The sequence below is a fragment of the Pollicipes pollicipes genome, unplaced genomic scaffold (assembly GCF_011947565.3).
Source record: "Pollicipes pollicipes isolate AB1234 unplaced genomic scaffold, Ppol_2.1 Scaffold_3087;HRSCAF=3621_pilon_pilon_pilon, whole genome shotgun sequence".
Taxonomy (NCBI): domain Eukaryota; kingdom Metazoa; phylum Arthropoda; class Thecostraca; order Pollicipedomorpha; family Pollicipedidae; genus Pollicipes; species Pollicipes pollicipes.
In genome coordinates, this window is record NW_023596225.1 from 2,786,397 (window position 1) to 2,806,483 (window position 20,087).

The following is a 20,087-nucleotide window of genomic DNA, read 5'->3' on the forward strand; positions in this document are numbered from 1 at the left end:
CTCTGTCTGAGGAACCGACCCCTCTCCCGCCTGTTACCCCCTCAGCAGCTGGGCCCACACACCGCCGGTGCAGGTCTGAGGAGCCGAGCCCTCCCCGTCTGTTACCCCCTCAGCAGCTGGGCCCACACACCGCCGGTGCAGGTCTGAGGGCCGAGCCCTCCCCGCCTGTTACCCCCTCAGCAGCTGGGCCCACACACCGCCGATGCAGGTCTGAGGAGCCGAGCCCTCCCCGCCTGTTACCCCCTCAGCAGCTGGGCTCACACACCGCCGGTGCAGGTCTGAGGGGCCGAGCCCTCCCCGCCTGCCGCCCCGTCACCAGCAGGGCCCACACACCGCCGGTGCAGGTCTGAGGAGCCGACCCCTCCCCGCCTGTTACCCCCTCAGCAGCTGGGCCCACACACCGCCGGTGCAGGTCTTAGGAGCCGAGCCCTCCCCGCCTGTTACCCCCTCAGCAGAGGAGCCCACACACCGCCGGTGCAGGTCTGAGGAGCCGAGCCCTCCCCCGCCTGTTACCCCTCAGCAGCGGGGCCCACACACCGCCGGTGCAGGTCTGAGGCCCGGGCCGGCGCGACATACCGCCGCGCTGGGGAAGGACACCGTCGCGGCGCACGAGACCAACTAATCGGCCGCCAGCAGCCGGGGAGTGGGCGACCACATTATTGACACGCGCGCTGGCCGGAGTCATTAGCGTCACCAAGGTCGGCACGTCGGCCACCGCACCGTGGGACGTGGGATCAAACGCGATGCTGGGGGGTGGCTTTGGCATCGGCCCAGGTCAAAAAATCATCGCCAACTCAGTGGCGGCAGACACCGGTCAGTCACGACTGGTGCTAATCTCTCGCGGTTCTGGAGAGGATGCGACCACACCAAGAGCACAGCCGCCCCTATAAATCTGCCTCTGTTGCAGACGCGAACCCAACAATGCCACACCTCTAGCCCTGTGCACCACGTACGCCCTCCAAGCCGGGACGCGCCCAACCGCGTCTCACCACACTCCACTGCCCGGCGTCCCAGCTGTGCCTGTCTGAGACGCCCACTGCCCGGACGGACAGTGGGTGGTGGGCGGCGTCCCAGCTGCGCCTGCCTGAGACGCCCACTGCCCGGACGGACAGTGGGCGGTGGGCGGCGTCCCAGCTGCGCCTGCCTGAGACGCTCACTGTCCGGACGGACAGTAGGCGGTGGGCGGCGTCCCAGCTGCGCCTGCCTAAGACGCCCACTGCTCGGACGGACAGTGGGCGGTGGCCGGCGTCCGGCCCGACAAGACGCGACGCCCCGACATCGACGCCGGCCGCTCAGGTGCTCCAATCGATGCGGCCGGCGGCGCTCGGCCAGATGAGCCGATCGGCTCGTTTAGTGGCGCCCGGTCGGGCGGACGGCGCCGCCGCCTCCTCCGCGATGGATGGACGCCGGCCGGCGACTATGAGACAGCCGGCGGGCGGCCGCGGGTCGGCCAGAGATCGAACGGCGGCCGGCGGCGGCTCAGCACGCCAGCCGCCGGCCGGAGCGGCCACCGTCGTCGTCGTCGTCGTCATTGGGGCTTTACGACACACCCAGCTGCTGAGGCTATGTGGCGTCGCTGGGCCCGCCTGCCGTCCAGCCTCCCCCTCCCGGCCAGCCTGGAGCCGCCTCTGCACCTGACGACACTCAGCACCGCCGGCGTCCGACAGAGGTCGCCTCCGCGTCACTTCGGCCCACCGGAGCGGCGGGGCGAGAGGGACGCCTCGCCTCGCCGGTGCGCCTCGGCGAGCACGGCCCGCGCCGGCGGGCGACCGGGGCGAGGGGAGGACGGGCGTCACCGCTCCGTCTCTTCCACCCGGTACTCCCACACAGTGGCGGTTTCTGAGCAGCGCGCCGAGCCGCGGACGCCGCCGACCGGCCGTGACCTGAGCAGGCCACAGCGGTGACATTCCTCCCGAGCGGCAGCCAGGAGCCGCCCAGACTCACAACGTCGGCCCCGACCTGTGTGAGGGACCATCCAGCCACCCACGGGAGCGATACGGCCGTCCTCCCCCGGGCCGGGCTGCTCTACCCTGGGAGACGTGGCACTGGTAGCTGGAGGACTGGGAGTGATAACACATGGGAAGGGGGGGGGATGCAGGACTCACGGACGGTTGACGTAGCGCAGCATCCCGCGAAGGACTTAGGGAAGGGAGGGGGGGGGGGGGGCAGCGGCCATGTCCTACTTCATCCGCCAGAGATGTGACGCCCTGGGCAGAGGGCAGAAGTGCTGTCCGGCCTCCATTTTCCTTAACACAACCGAGCTTCGCGGTCGCAAGGGCGGTCTCTTACGAGGCGTTCAGCGCCAAGCGCTTTTCAGCTGCTCCAGTAAAGGCGATATCAAAACGCATCCGAAAGCCAGTAGCCACACTAGCGGCTTTGACGACGCTACCAGCTGTAGCTCGCTGCCGCCGTATTGTCGGGCGCGCTGAAAACGACGGACCGCGACAAAAATAAACGGCATGCCGGGGCCGCCATTACGCGAGATTCGCGCAGTTCCTCGCCTGGCAACAGGGCACATTTCCGAGGACTGCCGGCCAAGTGGTGAAGCTCCGAGGACGACCCAGTGGTGCCGGCCACCCCGGAGACTCCTCACGACGCAGTGAAACAACACCACGCCCGGTCATCTTCCACACGGGTCGCCCGTTCAAACCGGCATGAGAACACAGTGGGATCCTGGTGCGGAATCACCACCGCTGACATTGCAAACGATGGCCACCAATCAAAAACACCAATATTCCCTTGCGGGCACGCGGAGCTTAAAGCTGGTTTCCGAATGGAATTCATTCCATAAGCGGAAGCCGTTAGGAAGTAATTTGGCCATTCATAAAGGAACGATCGCATGATTTAAAGATCGTTAGGCGGGTATCGGGGCTTTCATAAACCACATGGCAAGCGTGCATCCTGAGAACGCCAGCCCGACCGGTGCGAGCTACATGGCAGATCTGAGTAAGCCAGTAACCACATGGTAACTACCGTGTGATTCTCACCGCGACATGAAGCCCCGACAGGGCTGTTCGCGGGCAGCTCCACAGACCCGCCGACCGAACCCAGCCGCCTTGGTGCCGGCAGAGTCCACCTCGGCAGTCCCTCGCCAGCGCCCCTCCCCCCCCCCCTCCGCCGATCAAACCCAGCCGCCGAGTCCACCTCGACAGCTCCTCGCCAGCGGTGACCCCCCCTCCGCCGATCAAGCCCAGCCGCCCTGGTGCCGCCCGAGTTCACCCCGGCAGTCCCTCGCCAGCGGTGACACCCCCTCCGCCGACCGAACCCAGCCGCCCTGGTGCCGGCCGAGCCCACCTCGGCAGGTCCTCTCGCCAGCGGTGGACCCCCCCCCCCTCTCCCTCCGCCGATCAGCCCAGCCGTCCCTGGTGGCCGGCCGAGGTCCCACCTCCGTACAGTCCCTCGCCAAGCCGGTGGACCCACACCCCCCTCCCTCAGCCGGATCAAGCCCAGCCGCCCTGGTGCCGGCCGAGCCCACCTCGGCAGTCCGTCGCCCAGCGGTGACCCCCCACCCCCCCCCTCTCCCTCCGCCGATCAAGCCCAGCCGCCCTGGTGCCGGCCGAGCCCACCTCGACAGTCCCTCGCCAGCGGCGGGCCCGACGGTCGGCTCCTGGCCACTGGGACATCATTTCCGCGTCAGCCCCACAGCACACACACCCGGCCGGCCTGCGGGAGACAGACTGACGAGCCGACGAGACTTGCCGCCGGCCGAGGACGCCACAGCTCCTTAAATCCTCGGGCGCTGTCCACACGCCGTGGTAAGGCTGACTGCCAGCTCGGTGGCCCGTGCCAGTAGACCACACCCAAGACCTAGTCTGCGTGCTTTCATTTCACCTGCAAGTCAAAAGGCGACGCCTGAGACCCCCACTGGCTGTCTCGTGCCGTTATCAGGCGTCTCACCTCGCAGGAGGAGAGGTTCCACAGGATGCCAGTGACCAGCTCCTTGATCTCGTTCTCAGGCGTCTTGCGCAGCAGCCGGATCAGGGCCGGCACGCCGCCCGCGTTCTTGATCGCCCTCTTGTTCTCGTCGTTCTGGCGGCCGTACGACAGGTTCCTGCGACGCACGCGCACCGTCACCAGGCGGCGCAGGACACGGCCGGTTCGCGCTGGCTCGGCGGGCAGCGCCGACCCCCGCGCGGTGACACGACGGGGGCGGCAGCGGCGAAGATCCATCGCGGTGGTGCGGTCAAGCCGGCCAACACACGACTGCGCAGCCCAAACCACGCGCGGCTGGGACACGCGGTCTCGACATCAGCTGCGCCATGAGCACGGCTGGCGCTCATGATTCAGCACGGAGCGAATCACACACGACACTCACCCGCCGCACATATCACGCACGGCTGTCAGCAGCGACACTCAAGCCAGCCAACCGCCGGTCAACACGCGACCACGTGTTGCACCAGCCTACGCCCACCACTCGTCGCCCCGTCTTCCCACCGGCCCTGGCAGCTTGCCGGCCGGCGGGCCCGCGTACCTGAGCGCCCCGCACGCGTTCCGGTGCACCTCCGGGATGTCGTGCGAGAGCAGCACCACCAGCGGCGGGATGCCGCCCAGCGCGCGCGTCTTCTGCTTCATCGGGTCGTCCATGTAGCAGAGGTGCTGCAGGTAGGCCGACGCGTTGGCCTTGACCACGTTGTTCGGGTTGCTCAGGAAGTTGATCACTTCGTGCAGGTCCGGGTCGCGGAAGCGCACTGCGGCAGCCGAGGGACGAGCATCACGGCCCTGTGCCGGCGGCTGCAGGGCGCGCCAGAGCGCGGTCGGGACGGGGTGGACCCGCCCAGCGAGCCCCGGAGGGAACAGGCCGCAGCAGGACCATGCACGTGTCCCCGCAGTCCGGTGTCGAGGCGGCCCCGGGTCGAGCAGTCCCTCCCCCCGTCAAGCTGCTAGCACGGTGCGCCAGCCGAGGCGGTGACGCCGGCTTCAAGCGGTCCAAACATGCGCCATCGCCACCAGCGGGGCATCCAGCGGCGGGAGAGGCCGCGCTGGTCCGTCTCCGCCCGAGCATGCTGCCCGTCTGCTGGCCGCCACTGGCCGGTAGGCAGCCCGAGACTGACCTGACGGCTGGTGGCTGGAGAGGCCGCTCCAGCCGATATCCCCGGCACTGGCCTGGCCGTGGACAGCCTGGGGTGATCCCTCTGACCCGCTGACCCGCCCACCGGTTGCCAATGAGCCGTGATTGGGACGAGAGGTCGGTGACCTCCGGCCGACACTGACCTGTGTTCTCCGGCCGAGCGGCGGAGCGGCTGACCTGCGCCCGGTCGCCTGGCGTACGGCACCCTCTCCGCCCATCACCTGCGCTCTGGTTGAAGTCGAACGGTGGCGCGAAGCAGCGGCAGCCGAAGACGCTGACCTGCGCCCCCTCCTCCCCCGCCCATCCCCCCACACCAACCATCGCTCCGGCCGCCCTGACCCACCCCAGCCCGCCCCCTCCCCGACTGACCTCCGCCCCGCTGCCGGTCAGTCGTCGGCGGCGCGCCACTGACCTGTGTTCTGGCTGAGCGCCGACGGCGGCCGCGCGTGCTGATCGCCCTCCCGCACCACATCACGGATCACCTCGTCGAAGACGGCGCGCGGCGCCGCGCTGCGGCCCGACTGGCGCGACTGGCGCGACAGCGGCCGGCCCGGCTCCGACTCGCCGCTCTGCGACGGCTCTGCGTGCGTGCCCGGCCAGCGGCGTCAGCCGGCGCGGCGTGGCATGCGACGCCGGACCGCCGGCCGCCGCGCGGCCCCCGTGCGCCCGCGGCGGCCGCCGGCCCGGCGGGTGAGTGCGCACTGGCGCGCGCGGCGTGCCCCCATGCCTGGCTAAGTGCGAGCGGCAAAACCGCGGCAGCAACCAAACGGAACAACGGAAACCCGGCACGCTACGGACAGCGGGACACATCAAACGACGCAACTCAACAGCGGGCGGGCTACAACCAAACGGGAGACGGCAGGGTGAGCAGGGTGAGCGCTGAGCAGGCGGTGAGTGGGGTGGGGGTGAGCAGGCGGCCTCTCACCGTGTCCTGGCGGCAGCATGGACGGGCCGTACGGGTCCTGGCCGCGTGACGCCATCAGCGTCGAGTCCAGCTCGTCGTAGCCGGACTGCGGGTAGTGGCCCGCGGGAGGGTAGCCTGCAAGACGCGGGGCGCCGTCAGGGCCTCAGAGGAGCGCGACACGTCAGGGCCTCCGAGGAGCGCAGCACGCCCTCGGGGCCTCCGAGAAGCACGACACGACGTCGGGGCCTCCGAGGAGCGCGGCACGCCCTCGGGGCCTCCGAGGAGCGTGGGAGGTACGGCGCGAAAACAACGCCCCTATCCGGGCAATCAAACCATAAGCGATCTAAAACGTACCGCAGCAGGTGAGCGAAGCGTACCACACAGACATCCCCCGAGAGTCCATGACTTGACATAATACGCCGCAGAATGCGTAACCCCTGTTATTGCTACCACCGCCGCCATCCTCACAGTCACTGCCATCCGCTCTGACTGTCCCGGCTAGGGTCTGTGCCGCAGACGGTTCCAATCGGCCCGTCACCATCAGTCCATCCCCGGCGGCGCAGCCCTCCGGCGCCCTGCCGAGGCCGGGCGGCCCGACAGCGGCGACCCTCCACCAGGCCGGGCGGCTCCAATCGATGCAAGGTCGGCGGCCGTGTCGCGGAGGGGCGCGCACCGCCGGCCGCGGCGGACCGGTGCGCCCCGCCCCACCCGGTCCGGCTACGGCACCTCCGCACGGCACATCTCCGCCGCCGCCGGCACCCGGTCTCGATCGATGCCCAGCTTGTGCGGGCCGCAGATGCGGCCGCTGATGACTGCCCGCGACGCCCGGTTAGGGGCGGCCGCCGCCGGCCGAGTGCGAGCGGCGCTCCTAGGTCGGGCCGCTGCAGCGCCGCTGCCGGGCCCGCTCCGGAGACGGCCGGCCGTCCGGGCACGCTGGCGCCGCGCGGAGTGAGCGCCGCGCCGCTCCGGCGTCCGGCGGCGGCCACACTGCGTCCGCCGCTGGAGGCTGGGGCCACGCGGACTCGCGTCCGGCGGCGGCCACACTGCGTCCGCCGTTGGAGGCTGGGGCCACGCGGACTTGCGTCCGGCGCACCACGGCTGGGACGGCTCGCACTCGACGGCCGCTCTCGGGCAGCCAGGCTTCTTCCAAGCTGCGTCAAACACTAAGCCCGCTGGACAATAGGGTCCATACAAGTTGAGGCCGCTCTAAGCTGGTAGTCAGCCGTGAGTCGCGTTGTCCTCCTCCCAGACTGTCGTCGGGAGACTGCCACCATGAGCCATCCCGCCGCGGCATTAACGCCAACAGCCGCGCAGATAAAATATGGAAATGTCTTAATCGGACGCGCCAACAGGCCGGAATTTTCGCCAGCCGCTGGACTCATCCAATCCGGCGTGAAATTTTAACAAAGGCGCCTGACTTGGCCTGACCGGCCGCACACTCGGCGCGCAATGAATTCTAACTGGCCGGCGCGGCGGGCCTGTTGCCCTGATGGCATCGACCGGCCGTTCGGTCCGACGTCGGGCCAGGTGCGCGATCGTCGGGCGTGGCGATCCGCTCGGCCGCCGGCGCGGTAACGGCTTGCGAGGCGCGCTGCCCACGGCCATTCGGAGTAAGAGCTGCGGTGCTCAGGCTGTGGAATCGGACGGCGCCGATGCGCTGAGCAGGGCCGCACAGCTCTGCCCGTGGACAGGCGCGCTAGGCGACGCGGTCGGACCGCTGAAGGCGGCAGGCAGCTTCACCTACGGCGCCATACCTGCGAATCGTTTGTACGGACGGCGTGGCAGTCAGTCCACAGTCATATTTCGGGGACCGAAGCTGCAGCCGTCTGGCACCAGGCAGGACTATTTCGGTGGCGGCGCGTGCCTGGCCGCCGACCCAGGCCCCGACTCCCGCTCCACGTGCGGAGCGGCCGCCGCCCAGCCCCGTGCCGGGTGGGCCGGCGGCGGCTCGTCTCGGGCCGCCGCCGCCGCTGCCGCTGCCGGCGGCCGCTCAACTGATCAGCCGCCGCGACCTGCTGATCAATACAGACGGCATGGGCGGCGGCCGGCCGGCCGGCCGGCACGCTCCAGTTCGCCCGGCGCCGATTCTGGCCGACACCACGCGCGTGCGGCGTCCGGCGCGACACCTCACCGGGCCGCCCGGCCGCGGCAGAACACAGCACCGTGCGTGGCGGCGGCGGCGGCGGCGGCGGCTGTGGCTCACCAGGAAGAGCTCACCCCGCTGCGGAGGAGACGCCGGCGGCAGCGCGGCAGCAGCAGATCGGGCTCGGTGCGGCCACGCATCAGACGCCGTTCCCATGCGGCCCGCGGCCGGCCGACCAGGTCCGTGACGTCAGAGGGACGTGACGTCAGCGCCGCCGGCGCCGGCCGGCCAGACGGCAGAAGGCGGGCAGCAGACAAGTTCACGAGCGCCCAAACGCCCGACGACGGCGCCAGCGCGCCTCAGGACGCTGTAATTGCAGGTCGGCGGACTGCCGGTCTGAAAACGGCCCCGGGAAGCGCCCGCACGATGGATGAGCAAAAGCGAGGACGGATTTAGATTCTCACAGCCGACGAGCTCTGTAAAATCCTCAGACGCGAGCCTAAACAGCTTAGCCGTAACGGAATTGTGCATCAGAGCTGCAGAGACGGCCGCTAACGAGACACATGTCCCGCGACGTTCGAAGCGCCATTTCTAAATGTGACTTGCCCCTGTGCTGCGTGATGCTATTTCCGGTCACATCAGCGGCCGACCGGCTCGATTCGAAGAGGAGATCGCAGCCCGACAGCGAGCATGACGCCATGTGACGACAACGCAGCCCCACCGCCGAGATTGCTGACGCGGAGGCAGCGGTGACATCCAGCACGGCGCCAGCAGATGATGTCCGAGACAGCTCTCGCATCACGTGAGACAGTCTGGTGATGCTGGGGCGAGAACCAGCTCCGCCGCAGCGCAGCCGGCGGGTCGCCGGGGCCGGGGTCCCACGTGTCCGGGTGCACCGCCACCGCCTCGGCGCGGCGGCGGACGGCGTATCGAACACGCACACGCGCCCACACCAGCACGCGGCCAGCAACAGCGGCCGCCGGCATCGCAGACGGCACCGGCGTTCCAGAACAGCAGGCCGACGGCCGGCCGCCGCCGCCGGAGGCCTCCAGCGGGAGCGGCGGCCTGACGACGGCGCCGCTTCAGTGTCGCAGCGGCCTTGCCAGCGGCCGAGGGCGCCCGGCAGCCACGTCAGCCATCCATCAGCGGCGGCCGGCAGCGCACATCTCCGCCTCGGGCCGACGCCGGGCCGTGCGTGAGACAGCCTCGCTGTCACCGCGCCGGCCGTCATTCATTTTTCAGCAGCGGCGGCGGCGGCGGCGGCGGCGGGCGCACCGGGACGCCCGCCGCGATCAATGCCCAGTCTCCGGCGGACCGCGCGGCGGCAGCGGCGGCGGCAGCGGCGCCCGACCGCGGCTGGGTGCGGGCGGCGGCGACGGGGCGGGATGGACTGCGGAGGATGCCACAGCGGCCGAGGACGACGCAGAAGCCGAGCGTTCCGTCCTTCGGAGGACGCACGTCAGTCTGGGCAGCTACAGGGCTCCGAGGCTCACGTCCACCCTTCGGAGGACGCACGTCAGTCTGGGCAGCTACAGGGCTCCGAGGCTCACGTCCGCCCTTCGGAGGACGCACGTCAGTCTGGGCAGCTACAGGGCTCCGAGGCTCACGTCCGCCCTTCGGAGGACGCACGTCAGTCTAGGCAGCTACAGGGCTCCGAGGCTCACGTCCGCCCTTCGGAGGACGCACGTCAGTCTGGGCAGCTACAGGGCTCCGAGGCTCACGTCCGCCCTTCGGAGGTCGCACGTCAGTCTGGGCAGCTACAGGGCTCCGAGGCTCACGTCCCGGTACCTCCCGAACTTCAGCCGACACTCGTGTCCAAGCGCACAGCAGGCAAATGACTCGAACACCCATATCTCCAAAAGCCGGACAGAGCAACAAACGACGCAATGCCGGCGGTGCTCGGGCGCCGGTCGGTCACCTTGCTGGCTGGTCTTGTCGGGCGGCGGGCTCTCGCTGCGGTCGCTGGGCGACGGCGGCGTGGGCGGCCGGTCCGGGTAGCCGCCGGCGCCGCGCGACGGCTCGCCACCGTAGCCGCCGTAGTCGGAGCCGGGCGGGCCGTACGCGTACTCGGGCGGCGGCGGGTACGGCTCGTAGTCACGGTAGCCGTGGCCAGCGTACGGGTCGTAGTTCCGGCGCGAGTCTGTCGGCGCGGCGGCACGGTTAGCACGCGTACGCACGGTGTGGCCTCCAGAGGCAAGGACGTACGGCACGCCAGGCGACGGGAGCTCACATTTTCGCTGATATTGGATTGGGGTATCAGTGCAGTGAACATCACGTGCCCACATGCGGCCCCCACACATGCAATCATCAGGCAACACAACGTCTCATGAGCGGGATCGTAAACATGGAGTCAGTCCGAAACTTCCAGCCAAACATAATCCATAGGCCCGAAGTGTCGTTACTTCTGCGAAGTCGGCCCATCGCAGCGTGTCAACCGTGAGTATCGGCTTAAACGAGCTCATGAAGTTCTACACGACCGTCCCTCCAGCGTCCTAATGAGGCGTTCTGAAGTTCACAGGAAGCCTTTCCTTGTAATATCGCTTTACACCAGAAAGTGTTGCGCAAACAACGAAATAATCCGTCGTAACCATTGCAGTAAACGCTTTATCCTCACGCTCCGCAGAAAACGACTTCCTTCATTACGCGCCAGCATTGAGCCGACGAAGGCAGCGCTCAGCAGTTAGCACGACGCCATCTATCCCGCGGGAGGAGCGCGCCCGACAGCGACACACGACCGTCGCCAGAGCGGCGGCTCGGCCGGGCCCGGCCGGCAGTGAGCGGGCCGGGCCGGCGCACCCTCCGCCGGAGAGCCATCCATCAGCGCCGCCGACCTCTGTCGACAAACATGCTCGCCGGTGCCGGAGCCGGCGCCGGCGCCCTCCCTTTAATCTGGGAGTGTTGGTCCGCCGGCGCCGCCAGCGCTGCCGATCGCGGTGATCTCCGGAAGTAACGACCCCACCCCCGCCGCAGAGCGCCGAGCGGCGAGCGTCACCCGGTGCCCGCTCGGCACCGAGCGTTCCGCGCCGCCGCCGGCGCGCGGAGAGGCCCCGACGCTGACACGCCACGGGTCGGCTCGATTAGCGCGCCGGGTTTACGGGCGCGCCGAGCGGTCATTTGGCGACACCGTCTGATTTACAAGACCAGCGAGGGCGTTTGCGGCCGGCGCGGCCCGCCGGCAGTCTCCTGCAGTGCGGTGTTGCCATCGACCGGGGCGGCAGATCCCAGCACGTGCCCGTGACTGCCGCCAGCCGGCACGGGGATCAGCGACGGCCGGGGCGCCGCCTCATAACGGCACCGCTGCTGACGGGGATTAGGCGCCGCCGGCAAAGCGGCCGCCGGCCGGCAACAGGCGGCACTGCCAGGGGAGGACACACCGACAGTGAGGAAAGGACACACCGGCGGCGAGGAGAGGACACACCGACGGTGAGGAGAGGACACACCGACGGTGAGGAGAGGACACACCGGCGGTGAGGAGAGGACACACCGACGGTGAGGAAAGGACACACCGGCGGCGAGGAGAGGACACACCGGCGGCGATGAGAGGACACACCGACGGCGAGGAGAGGACACACCGACGGTGAGGAAAGGACACACCGGCGGCGAGGAGAGGACACACCGGCGGCGATGAGAGGACACACCGACGGCGAGGAGAGGACACACCGACGGTGAGGAAAGGACACACCGGCGGCGAGGAGAGGACACACCGGGGGCGAGGAGAGGACACACCGACGGCGAAGAGAGGACACACCGACAGTGAGGAGAGGACACACCGACGGTGAGGAGAGGACACACCGACGGCGGGGAGAGAACATATTGGCGGTGCAGACGCCGGTGGCGAGGAGGGACGCGCAGACGAAGGGCACACACTAAGATGGAGCGGCAGCCGTTGCAGAGCGATTTTCCAGGTTTGTTTCATTAGCCAGCTTCACGAATTACAAACTTACGGCGTCGCTGACGATATTACAGATGCTCCAAGAACGATACCACCAACGGCGGTGTGCACCAGCGACAAAAATACAGACAGCGCGCATGCACAAGCGCAGACCAACGCTACCAGCTGAAGGAGATCAGCGCTAATGAGCGGACGCCGGCCAACCCCAGGCAGCGTTCCGCTCTTCAGACGGCCAGCGACACTGGAGCTGGGCTGGGTGGTCCGAGTGGTCCACTGTCGGGGAAGCTCGGCTCCAGCGCTCAGCCGTCACACGAAGGGCGCAGGGCATGCCCTGACCCGTTATAGCCTGAGGCGAAATACCAGGTCACCACTCACGCGGTCCAAACGGCAGAGTCAGGGCGCTACAAATGGCCCGGGACAATGGAGCCGATGTCACCAGTCGACGGCGTTTCGGAGCGTCGGAGGTCGTCCACCGCGGATTACGACAGCCGACATCGGGCATTGGGAGGCGGTCTGACGGAGAGAAGCGCTCAGTGCCCCACTGGACCGCCGCTCGGACCAGCTCAGCGCCGCCATCAGGGCCGCTCTAGCGCGACACGGCTCGCGTTCGGCCGCCGCCATTCCCTCGACTGGGACCCGAACCACGTCACCTCTCAGCGCCGCTGCCAGTCCCTCGACCGAGACCCGAACCGCGTCACCTCTCAGCGCCGCTGCCAGTCCCTCGACTGAGACCCGAACCACGTCACCTCTCAGCGCCGCTGCCCGTCCCTCGACCGAGACCCGGACCGCGTCACCTCTCAGCGCCGCTGCCCGTCCCTCGACCGAGACCCGAACCGCGTCACCTCTCAGCGCCGCTGCCGGTCCCTCCACCGAGACCCGAACCGCGTCGCCTCCCAGCTACGCCGCCAGTTCCTCGCCTGAGACCCGAACCGCGTCACCTCTCAGCGCCGCCGCCAGTCCCTCGGCTGAGACCCGAATAGCGTCGCCTCTCAGCGCCGCCGCCGGTCCCAGCTGACCGCTCGGAGGCGGACATTGAGCGGGTGGCGGTGGCGGTGGCGGTGGCTGGGGCTGACGCCCGCTGCACGGGCCGGCCGCCGCCGCCAGCTGCGGACAGCGGTGACGGCCGCGCTCGGCGCGCCGGCCGACACATCACGACGGGCCGAGCTGCTGCTGCCGGCGGCCCCTGACGGCGGAGACGGTCCCGTCCACCGCGCCCGACGGCGCACCGGCCGACACATCACGGCGGGCCGAGCTGCTGCTGCCGGCGGCCCCTGACGGCGGAGACGGTCCCGTCCACCGCGCCCGACGGCGCACCGGCCGACACATCACGGCGGGCCGAGCTGCTGCTGCCGGCGGCCCCTGACGGCGGAGACGGTCCCGTCCACCGCGCCCGACGGCGCACCGGCCGACACATCACGGCGGGCCGAGCTGCTGCTGCCGGCGGCCCCTGACGGCGGAGACGGTCCCGTCCACCGCGCCCGCCCGCTGGCGGAGACAGTCCCGACCAGTCACAAGCTGGAGCCAACGCATTTTTAATACGCCTATCTCCTTATGACGACTATCAGGCGCATTGTCGCATTCAGCCAACGTTGAGAGCCCCATGTGGCATGTGGCGGAGCCCATGGACCCGAATGCTTCTTCCACTTGTTTAGCACTGGTGCTACTGCCGGCTGTGCTCAGCGCAGGACGCTCGTACCACGGGACGGTCAGAAGCCCTCGTCGCAGCGAACACACCGACGGCTAGCCAGACACGCGCACGTCATGAGACCTACCGCCCCGGGAATACTGCCACGCACTCGACCCGAAGCCCGCCACCGAAAGCTGAGCTCCAGTGCGGCCCAACATCGAGCCAGCCATTATGCCTCACAATAAGGCATTCCAACTCCGCCTCAAACAACACGTTATACAGCAAAGGAACGCGAGCCTCAACACCTGACTTAAATTCACATTACCACTTGTTTTACTGCGGTTCTGTTTGAAATCTGGCTTTGTTTTTATTCGAGTACTTGCTTTGATAGTCCGGCGAGCTTGACGACCGTTTTATGTATCCATGACGGGAAACGGTCAAACCGTTTCTGGAGATGTAGTAAGGAATATGTACATCTATTCCCAACGGGTTTCACGCAATGGACGAATGTTTTGGGTCGACGCATCAAAGGGAATACCGAAGCCGCGCTATAGGGCGTAGTTCACTTGAAGTACAGGTACATAGGTACAGTACACGTAGTACAGGGCGTAGCACCTGGTCCGGCCCGGCGCCTGCCTCTGCCAGCGCCGGCCAGGCGCCCACCTCTGCCAGTGGCGGCCGGGCGCCTGCCTCTGCCAGTGGCGGCCGGGCGCCTGCCTCTGCCAGCGCCGGCCGGGCGCCCACCTCCACCAGTGGTGGCCGGGTGCGGCCTACCGCTGGCGGTCGGTGTCGACCGCACGGTCGACAGCAAGCCGCCCCACCCAACAAGGCGGCGGACGTCTTCGACCGCGCCGCGGCGCCGACCGCCGGGCGCTCGGCGGACACCCCCAGCGACCCCCGCCGGCCGTCGGCGGGGCTCCGGACGCCCGAGCCGACACTCGACTCAGCGCTCTGCGCGCCGGGCGCCGGCTTCGGCGCCGCACCGGCGGCCGCGGCGCGCCCGGCGCCGGCAGAGGCGGCCGCCGGGTCGATCATCCGCCAACACCGGCTCCGTGCGCCTCTGACAAATGTGGCCGCGGGCGTTTGGGCCCGGCTGGCCGGCCGGCCGGTGAGCGTGGCGGCCCGCAGGACGCCCGCCGCCACTCCGCCAGACAACATCGACCAACGGTCGGAGGGGCGAGCGGTCGCCGAGGTCGACCGCGGCCGCGCCGCCCACCCGTGACCGCCCGACGACTGGGGCAGGGCGCCGGCGACACCGGCGGCAGTCTGCCCTGGGGTAACCTGCGGTGCCTCACGACACCGCGCGGGGCTGTGCGGGGCGGCGGCCGCGTCACGTCTCGGCAGCCATGGCCGGGCAGTGGACAGAGCGCATGTGCCGCCACCGCCCTCACGTGAACGCAGCGGATGCGGCGAGGTACAGGGAGTGGGAGCCCAGTTCACGCGGAGGAACGCTAGCTGGTCTGACCCGGCCCGCCCCGGAGGCCATGGCCGTCGATGCTGACCGCGCCGGGCGACGGCCGAGAGCGCTCAGCCGGTTCCCGGAGTCATGTCCGCCGGCGTCGATCGTCAAACACGACAGCTGACGATCGACAGTGTCGGTCCGTCCGCAGCTGCAGCTCCGCCCGAGCCGCACGTCGAACACGACAGCTGACGATCGACAGTGTCGGTCTGTCCGCAGCTGCAGCTCCGTCCCAGCAGCACGTCGAACACGACAGCTGACGTTTATCAAACTCAACCATCACCAGCTATACACCTGCCGCTACATTTCACCTCCGCTCGCCTCACCTCACCTTATCTCCCCTTACCTCATCTCATCTCACGTCACGTCACGTCACGTCACGTCACGTCATCTCATCTTGTGTCACGTCACGTCACCTCATCTTACGTCACGGCACGTCACCGGCGCCCCGTCGGCGGTCTGCCGCGGGCGCTCGCTCACCCTGCTCGCTGCCGGGGCTGCCCGGCCGGTACGGGTCCATGGCGTAGGGGCTGTAGTCGGGCGCGGCGGCGTAGTACTCGCCGCTCTGGTTGGGGTCGATCACCCGGCCGTCGGGCCCGATGTGATGCACCTCTCGGAACACCTTGGTCACGGTCGTCACCTGCCGACGGGCGGCGCGCCGGTCACACACACCCAACGCCGGCCACGTCACCGCCACAAACACACGCAACAATCGGACAATGAAGGGATCAAGCTGACGACAGGGCGTTTCCAGGGAACTGCACTTCTCGTAGGTTCAATGCGCAGCGGCTTGCGCCGGCGGACGGACAGAGCGTACGCTGGTGCAGCTGGCAGCCGCTGGGAGCTGTGGGAGCCGCAGCAGTGGTGGCCGGCCGTCGCCGCAGAGCGTTCTCTGCCGCCGCACAGCGTTCGTTAGCAGTGTAAACACCTCGCCGCTGGCTGCAGCCGGCGGCAGTCGGAGAGCGGCGTCATGAGAGCGGCGTCAGGAGAGCGGCGTCAGGAGAGCGGCACCAGGAGAGCGGCACCAGGAGAGCGGCGTCAGGAGAGCGGCGTCAGGAAAACGACGCCAAGAGAGCGGCGTCAGGAAAGCGACGCCAGGACAGCGGCGTCAGGAGAGCGACGGCAAAAGAGCGGCGTCAGGAAAACGACGCCAAGAGAGCGACGCCAAGAGAGCGACGCCAGAATAGCGACGTCAGGAAAACGACGCCAAGAGAGCGGCGTCAGGAGAGCGACGCCAGGAGAGCGGCACCAGGAAAGCGACGTCAGGAGAGCGGCGTCAGGAGAGCGACGACGCGAAAACAGCAGCGTCAGGAGAGCGACGCCAGGAGAGCAGCGCCAGGAGAGCTGACTGCAGTCCATATCACCGACTCGGAGAGCGGCACCAGCTGCAGCCGGGCCAGGCCCATTCCGCTGGCCGGCCCCGATACCAACCCGCGGAGAGCTCGGCCCATCCAATTCTGATGTACTGGCCCAGCGGCGAGCAAGACACCTGGGGATCGTGGCCGCCGCCAGCCACGCCCACATGGCCCGTGACCTCCATCAGAATGTCCCGCCCCTCCCACAGCCAGCCTGAAACTATTCCCCATAGCCCAGTGAACTTACCGAAATGGCCGAGCGTTTGCCGACAAAGGCACAGATCGGCCGCGCGTTTGCGTGTAAATCAAGCCGATAATGAGCAACGGGCACGTTGAGCCTCCGTTGCCCAATGGTCGCAAGGTGAAGTAAAGGCTGTGGGGCGGGTCGATAGTCTATTGTGTGTGCTCGTTGGTTCGATCTGCAGGCCTTTAACACGCTGCGCGAGTGCAGGTCGGGTCATTCGCTGTGTGCTGTCGGCCGTTGGCTCGTGTGTGCTCGTCGTCGTCGGTTCGCTGCGTAGCTAGTCCGCCGTTGAACACGGACTCCGCCGGTCCGTGGCGGGGAAAGCGGCGTCAGCACCTGCGTCGTTACCGTCGGCGCGTCGCACTTCCGCCCAGGAGCGGCCGGCCGCCGCCAGACGCCGGGCGGCGTGGCGGGTCACGCGGCCGCCGCCGGCACGCTGCCCGGCCGTTCCCCATCGATAAGCCGAGCGGCCGGCTCTGTCGGCCGTCGGCGGATTTCCGCGCCGGCCGCCAGCCGCAGAATAATGGCGCGCCCAGCCGTGATGAGCATATAAAACGCGCCCAATGGCAGCATGATAAACCCCCGTCGTTAATTCGCTCCGACTGCGCGGAACACGGACGGCCGCTGACCTGGCCCGGCGGTCGAACGGGCGTCACTAGCCCCCACACACGCCATCAGGCACGCACTCCACCGGCCTCACTGCATGCAGCTCTCACACCGCACCGCCGGGCAGCACAGCACAACCGGCACATCAAACTGCCACCACCGGTGCCCGGTAAACACACAGCCCACGCTAGAGTCGTGCAGCCCCTGCCCGCTGTCGCCTGACACTGCGTCCTGTCCTCAGGAGGGCCGACGCATCTGCATGCAGCGTCGGCCCGCGTGCCTGCTGCGGCCCACGTGCCTGGCCGGGCGCGGGCCGCGGCGCAGAGCGGGTGGTCAGAACCGGACGGGCGCGGCCAGCGTCGGTGACGCCAGGTGATGCCATGTCCACCACCCGACACCCGGCGGTCAGCGCCAGCTGAAAAGGGCCGCCGCCCGAGTGGACCGGCCACGTTACAGCGACAAAAGGCATACCTCGCTCGGCGTAGGGGCGGCGCCAGATGACGTCAAATGACGTTAGATGATCGCGCTACGTCACGGCCGGAGGCTTCGATAAACCCAAGGCGCTCCCCAGGCCTGGGTAGACCCGGGGTGCCCCCAGGCTTGGGTAGTCCCACTGCGCTCATCCGAAGTTTAGATAGACTTACGGCGCTCCCCAAGACTTGGGTAGACCCAGGGCGCTCCCCCGCCCCCCCCCCCCCCCGCAGCCCAAACATCGTGCAATCGAAACCCTGCACAAGGATTTCGGTCCCATCGCCGATCGCCGGCGGCGGAGATGGCTGCCGGCGGAGGGCGCGAGGCCCGTGCGTCTCACTCGGGGGCTCAATACAGGCGACGCGTCCGTGTGGCGGCAGCGTGCCCCGGGAGTTTTCTTCCGAGCAGAGACGAATGTCCCAGGAGTTTGCTACCCCAGCAGAGAAAGTGCCCCAGGAGTTTGCTACCCCAGCAGAGAAAATGCCCCAGGAGTTTTCTACCCCAGCAGAGACGAGTCCGCTAGGAGCTTTCTGCCCAGCAGAGAAGAGTGCCCCCGGAGTTGTCTACCCCAGGAGACGAGAGTACCCCCGGAGTTGTCTACCTCAGGATAAAAGAGTATCTCAGGAGACGGAAGACGCTCAGTGAGTCGAGAGAGTGCTCCAGGAGTCGGACGAGCGCCCAAACGTCAGCAGACAAGGCATCAGCACAATGAGTGATTACCCCCGGGAACAGGAAAAGTGCGGGTCAAACAAGTACCCCAGGAGTCGGCAGATTGTTCCCGAAGCCGGCAGAGTGACTCCGGCGCCGGTGTTGACCCGCCGTCCGGACGTGCCGGGCGGCCCGGCGTGCGGCAGGCGCACCCAGCCGTGCATCACGGGCGGCAGAAGCATGCAGCCGGCCGCGTCGGCCCACGTGCCGCGGCCTCCGCCGCCGGCGCCAGCGGGGTGCGAGGGTCAGTGGGGAGAGCAGCGGGCAGCCGGGACGGCCGCCGGTCTGACCGTGCCGGCGGTCCGCGCGTGCGCGCCCGAGCGCTCTACCTGCTGCGTGGTCGACTGCTTCTGCGTGCGGCTGATGAGTTGCGACTGCTGGCCGTTGGCCTGCTGCGGCGGCGCGGCCGTCTGCTGCTGCTGCTGCTGCGGCTGGTACTGCAGGTCCACGCTGTACCTGACCGGGTCGGCGTCGCCGCCCTCCGCGCTGCACGGCCGGCGGCAGAGAGAGGGAGGGCAGGCGGACGGGCGTCAGTGACGGCGCATGCGGTGCGGACGGCGCAGCGACGGCGGAGCGGCAGGCGGGCGTCCCCCAACCCCGTGGTCACGGGCTGCCAACCCGTGGAAGGCCCACCGCGGCTGGAAGACCCGTCAGAGACAGGGTCTGTGGCGCGTGCAGAGCTCACGTCTGACTCTGGCCACGGAACGACGCAAGGGGCAACTACGGGCGAATGTTGGCAAACAGGCCAAAAGAGAGTCAGGGACTAGTCATGAGTTTCGAGCACGGCAAAGTGATACAAGGCATGAGCCACTGGGCTGAAGCACTTACCGGCAAAAGAGGCCGGCAGTGACTCCTCGCTGACTCAACGGAAATGCCTGAGTGCCCCTTGACCGACGAATCAATACGCTTATGAGCACCGCCCAACCCAGCACGGGAACACACCCTGGCCAGCCGCCCACGCCGTCCGCGCCGTCCACCCAAACAAAACCCTCAGCAGTAACGGAAAACCAAACGGTGCGCTGACAAAACGATCAGGAAATCACACCAAACGTCGGGAGCTGACTAGTGGCACATGCGGGCGGTCACACGGCATGCGGCGGCGGCCACACGGCCGCTGGTGGGCCTCACACGCGGCTGGCGGCATGCAGGGTCCTCACACGGGTCACGCACTCACTGCGGCGGCCGGTCGGCGGCGCCCGGCACACCAGCACAGCTCACGGCCGCGCCGCCAGTCAGCGGCGTCACCCGATCGGTGGGCGGCCGGCGGCGGCGCGCGCCCGCGGCCCCGACCGCGCCGGCTCGCCGGCCCGGCCGGCACGGGGGCGGGACGTGACCGGTGACAGGACGCAGGCCCCAGCCGACTGTCAGCTAAACTGAGCGCTGAGCTCAACTGTCAATGAGCTCTTCTGATGATTGTATCACTTTTAAGCTGCACAGCCGATCTTGTTTCAGATTTCCCAGTTATAGATGCAGTGGATCTTGTTTCAGTTTTTTCCAGTTATCAAAGTGCCTTCCTTCGCGACCGAGGTCCCCCACTCACAAAAGTTCCTTTCGCTTCGCATTTCCCCGTAACACATCAAGTGGGATGTGAGCGTCGTTGGAGGCCGCATCTAACACACCTGGAGGACTAACGCCGGCAATGAACAGCGCTCGTCCGACTGCGGGTCCGG

General features: G+C 68.3%; 1 protein-coding gene across 1 annotated transcript in view; it reads right to left on the bottom strand.

Moving 5' to 3' along the window:
• The window catches only part of p120ctn (adherens junction protein p120), a 52,697-nt gene that overhangs the window by 12,724 nt on the left and 19,886 nt on the right, over positions 1-20,087 (bottom strand). The window contains exons 4-10 of the mRNA XM_037238902.1: positions 18,747-18,903; positions 15,514-15,673; positions 9,974-10,195; positions 5,994-6,107; positions 5,481-5,648; positions 4,472-4,688; positions 3,898-4,051 (exon numbers count right to left, since the gene is read on the bottom strand). Coding sequence (XP_037094797.1) covers positions 3,898-4,051; positions 4,472-4,688; positions 5,481-5,648; positions 5,994-6,107; positions 9,974-10,195; positions 15,514-15,673; positions 18,747-18,903 — 1,192 coding nt within the window. The remainder of the gene's footprint in view (positions 1-3,897; positions 4,052-4,471; positions 4,689-5,480; positions 5,649-5,993; positions 6,108-9,973; positions 10,196-15,513; positions 15,674-18,746; positions 18,904-20,087) is intronic.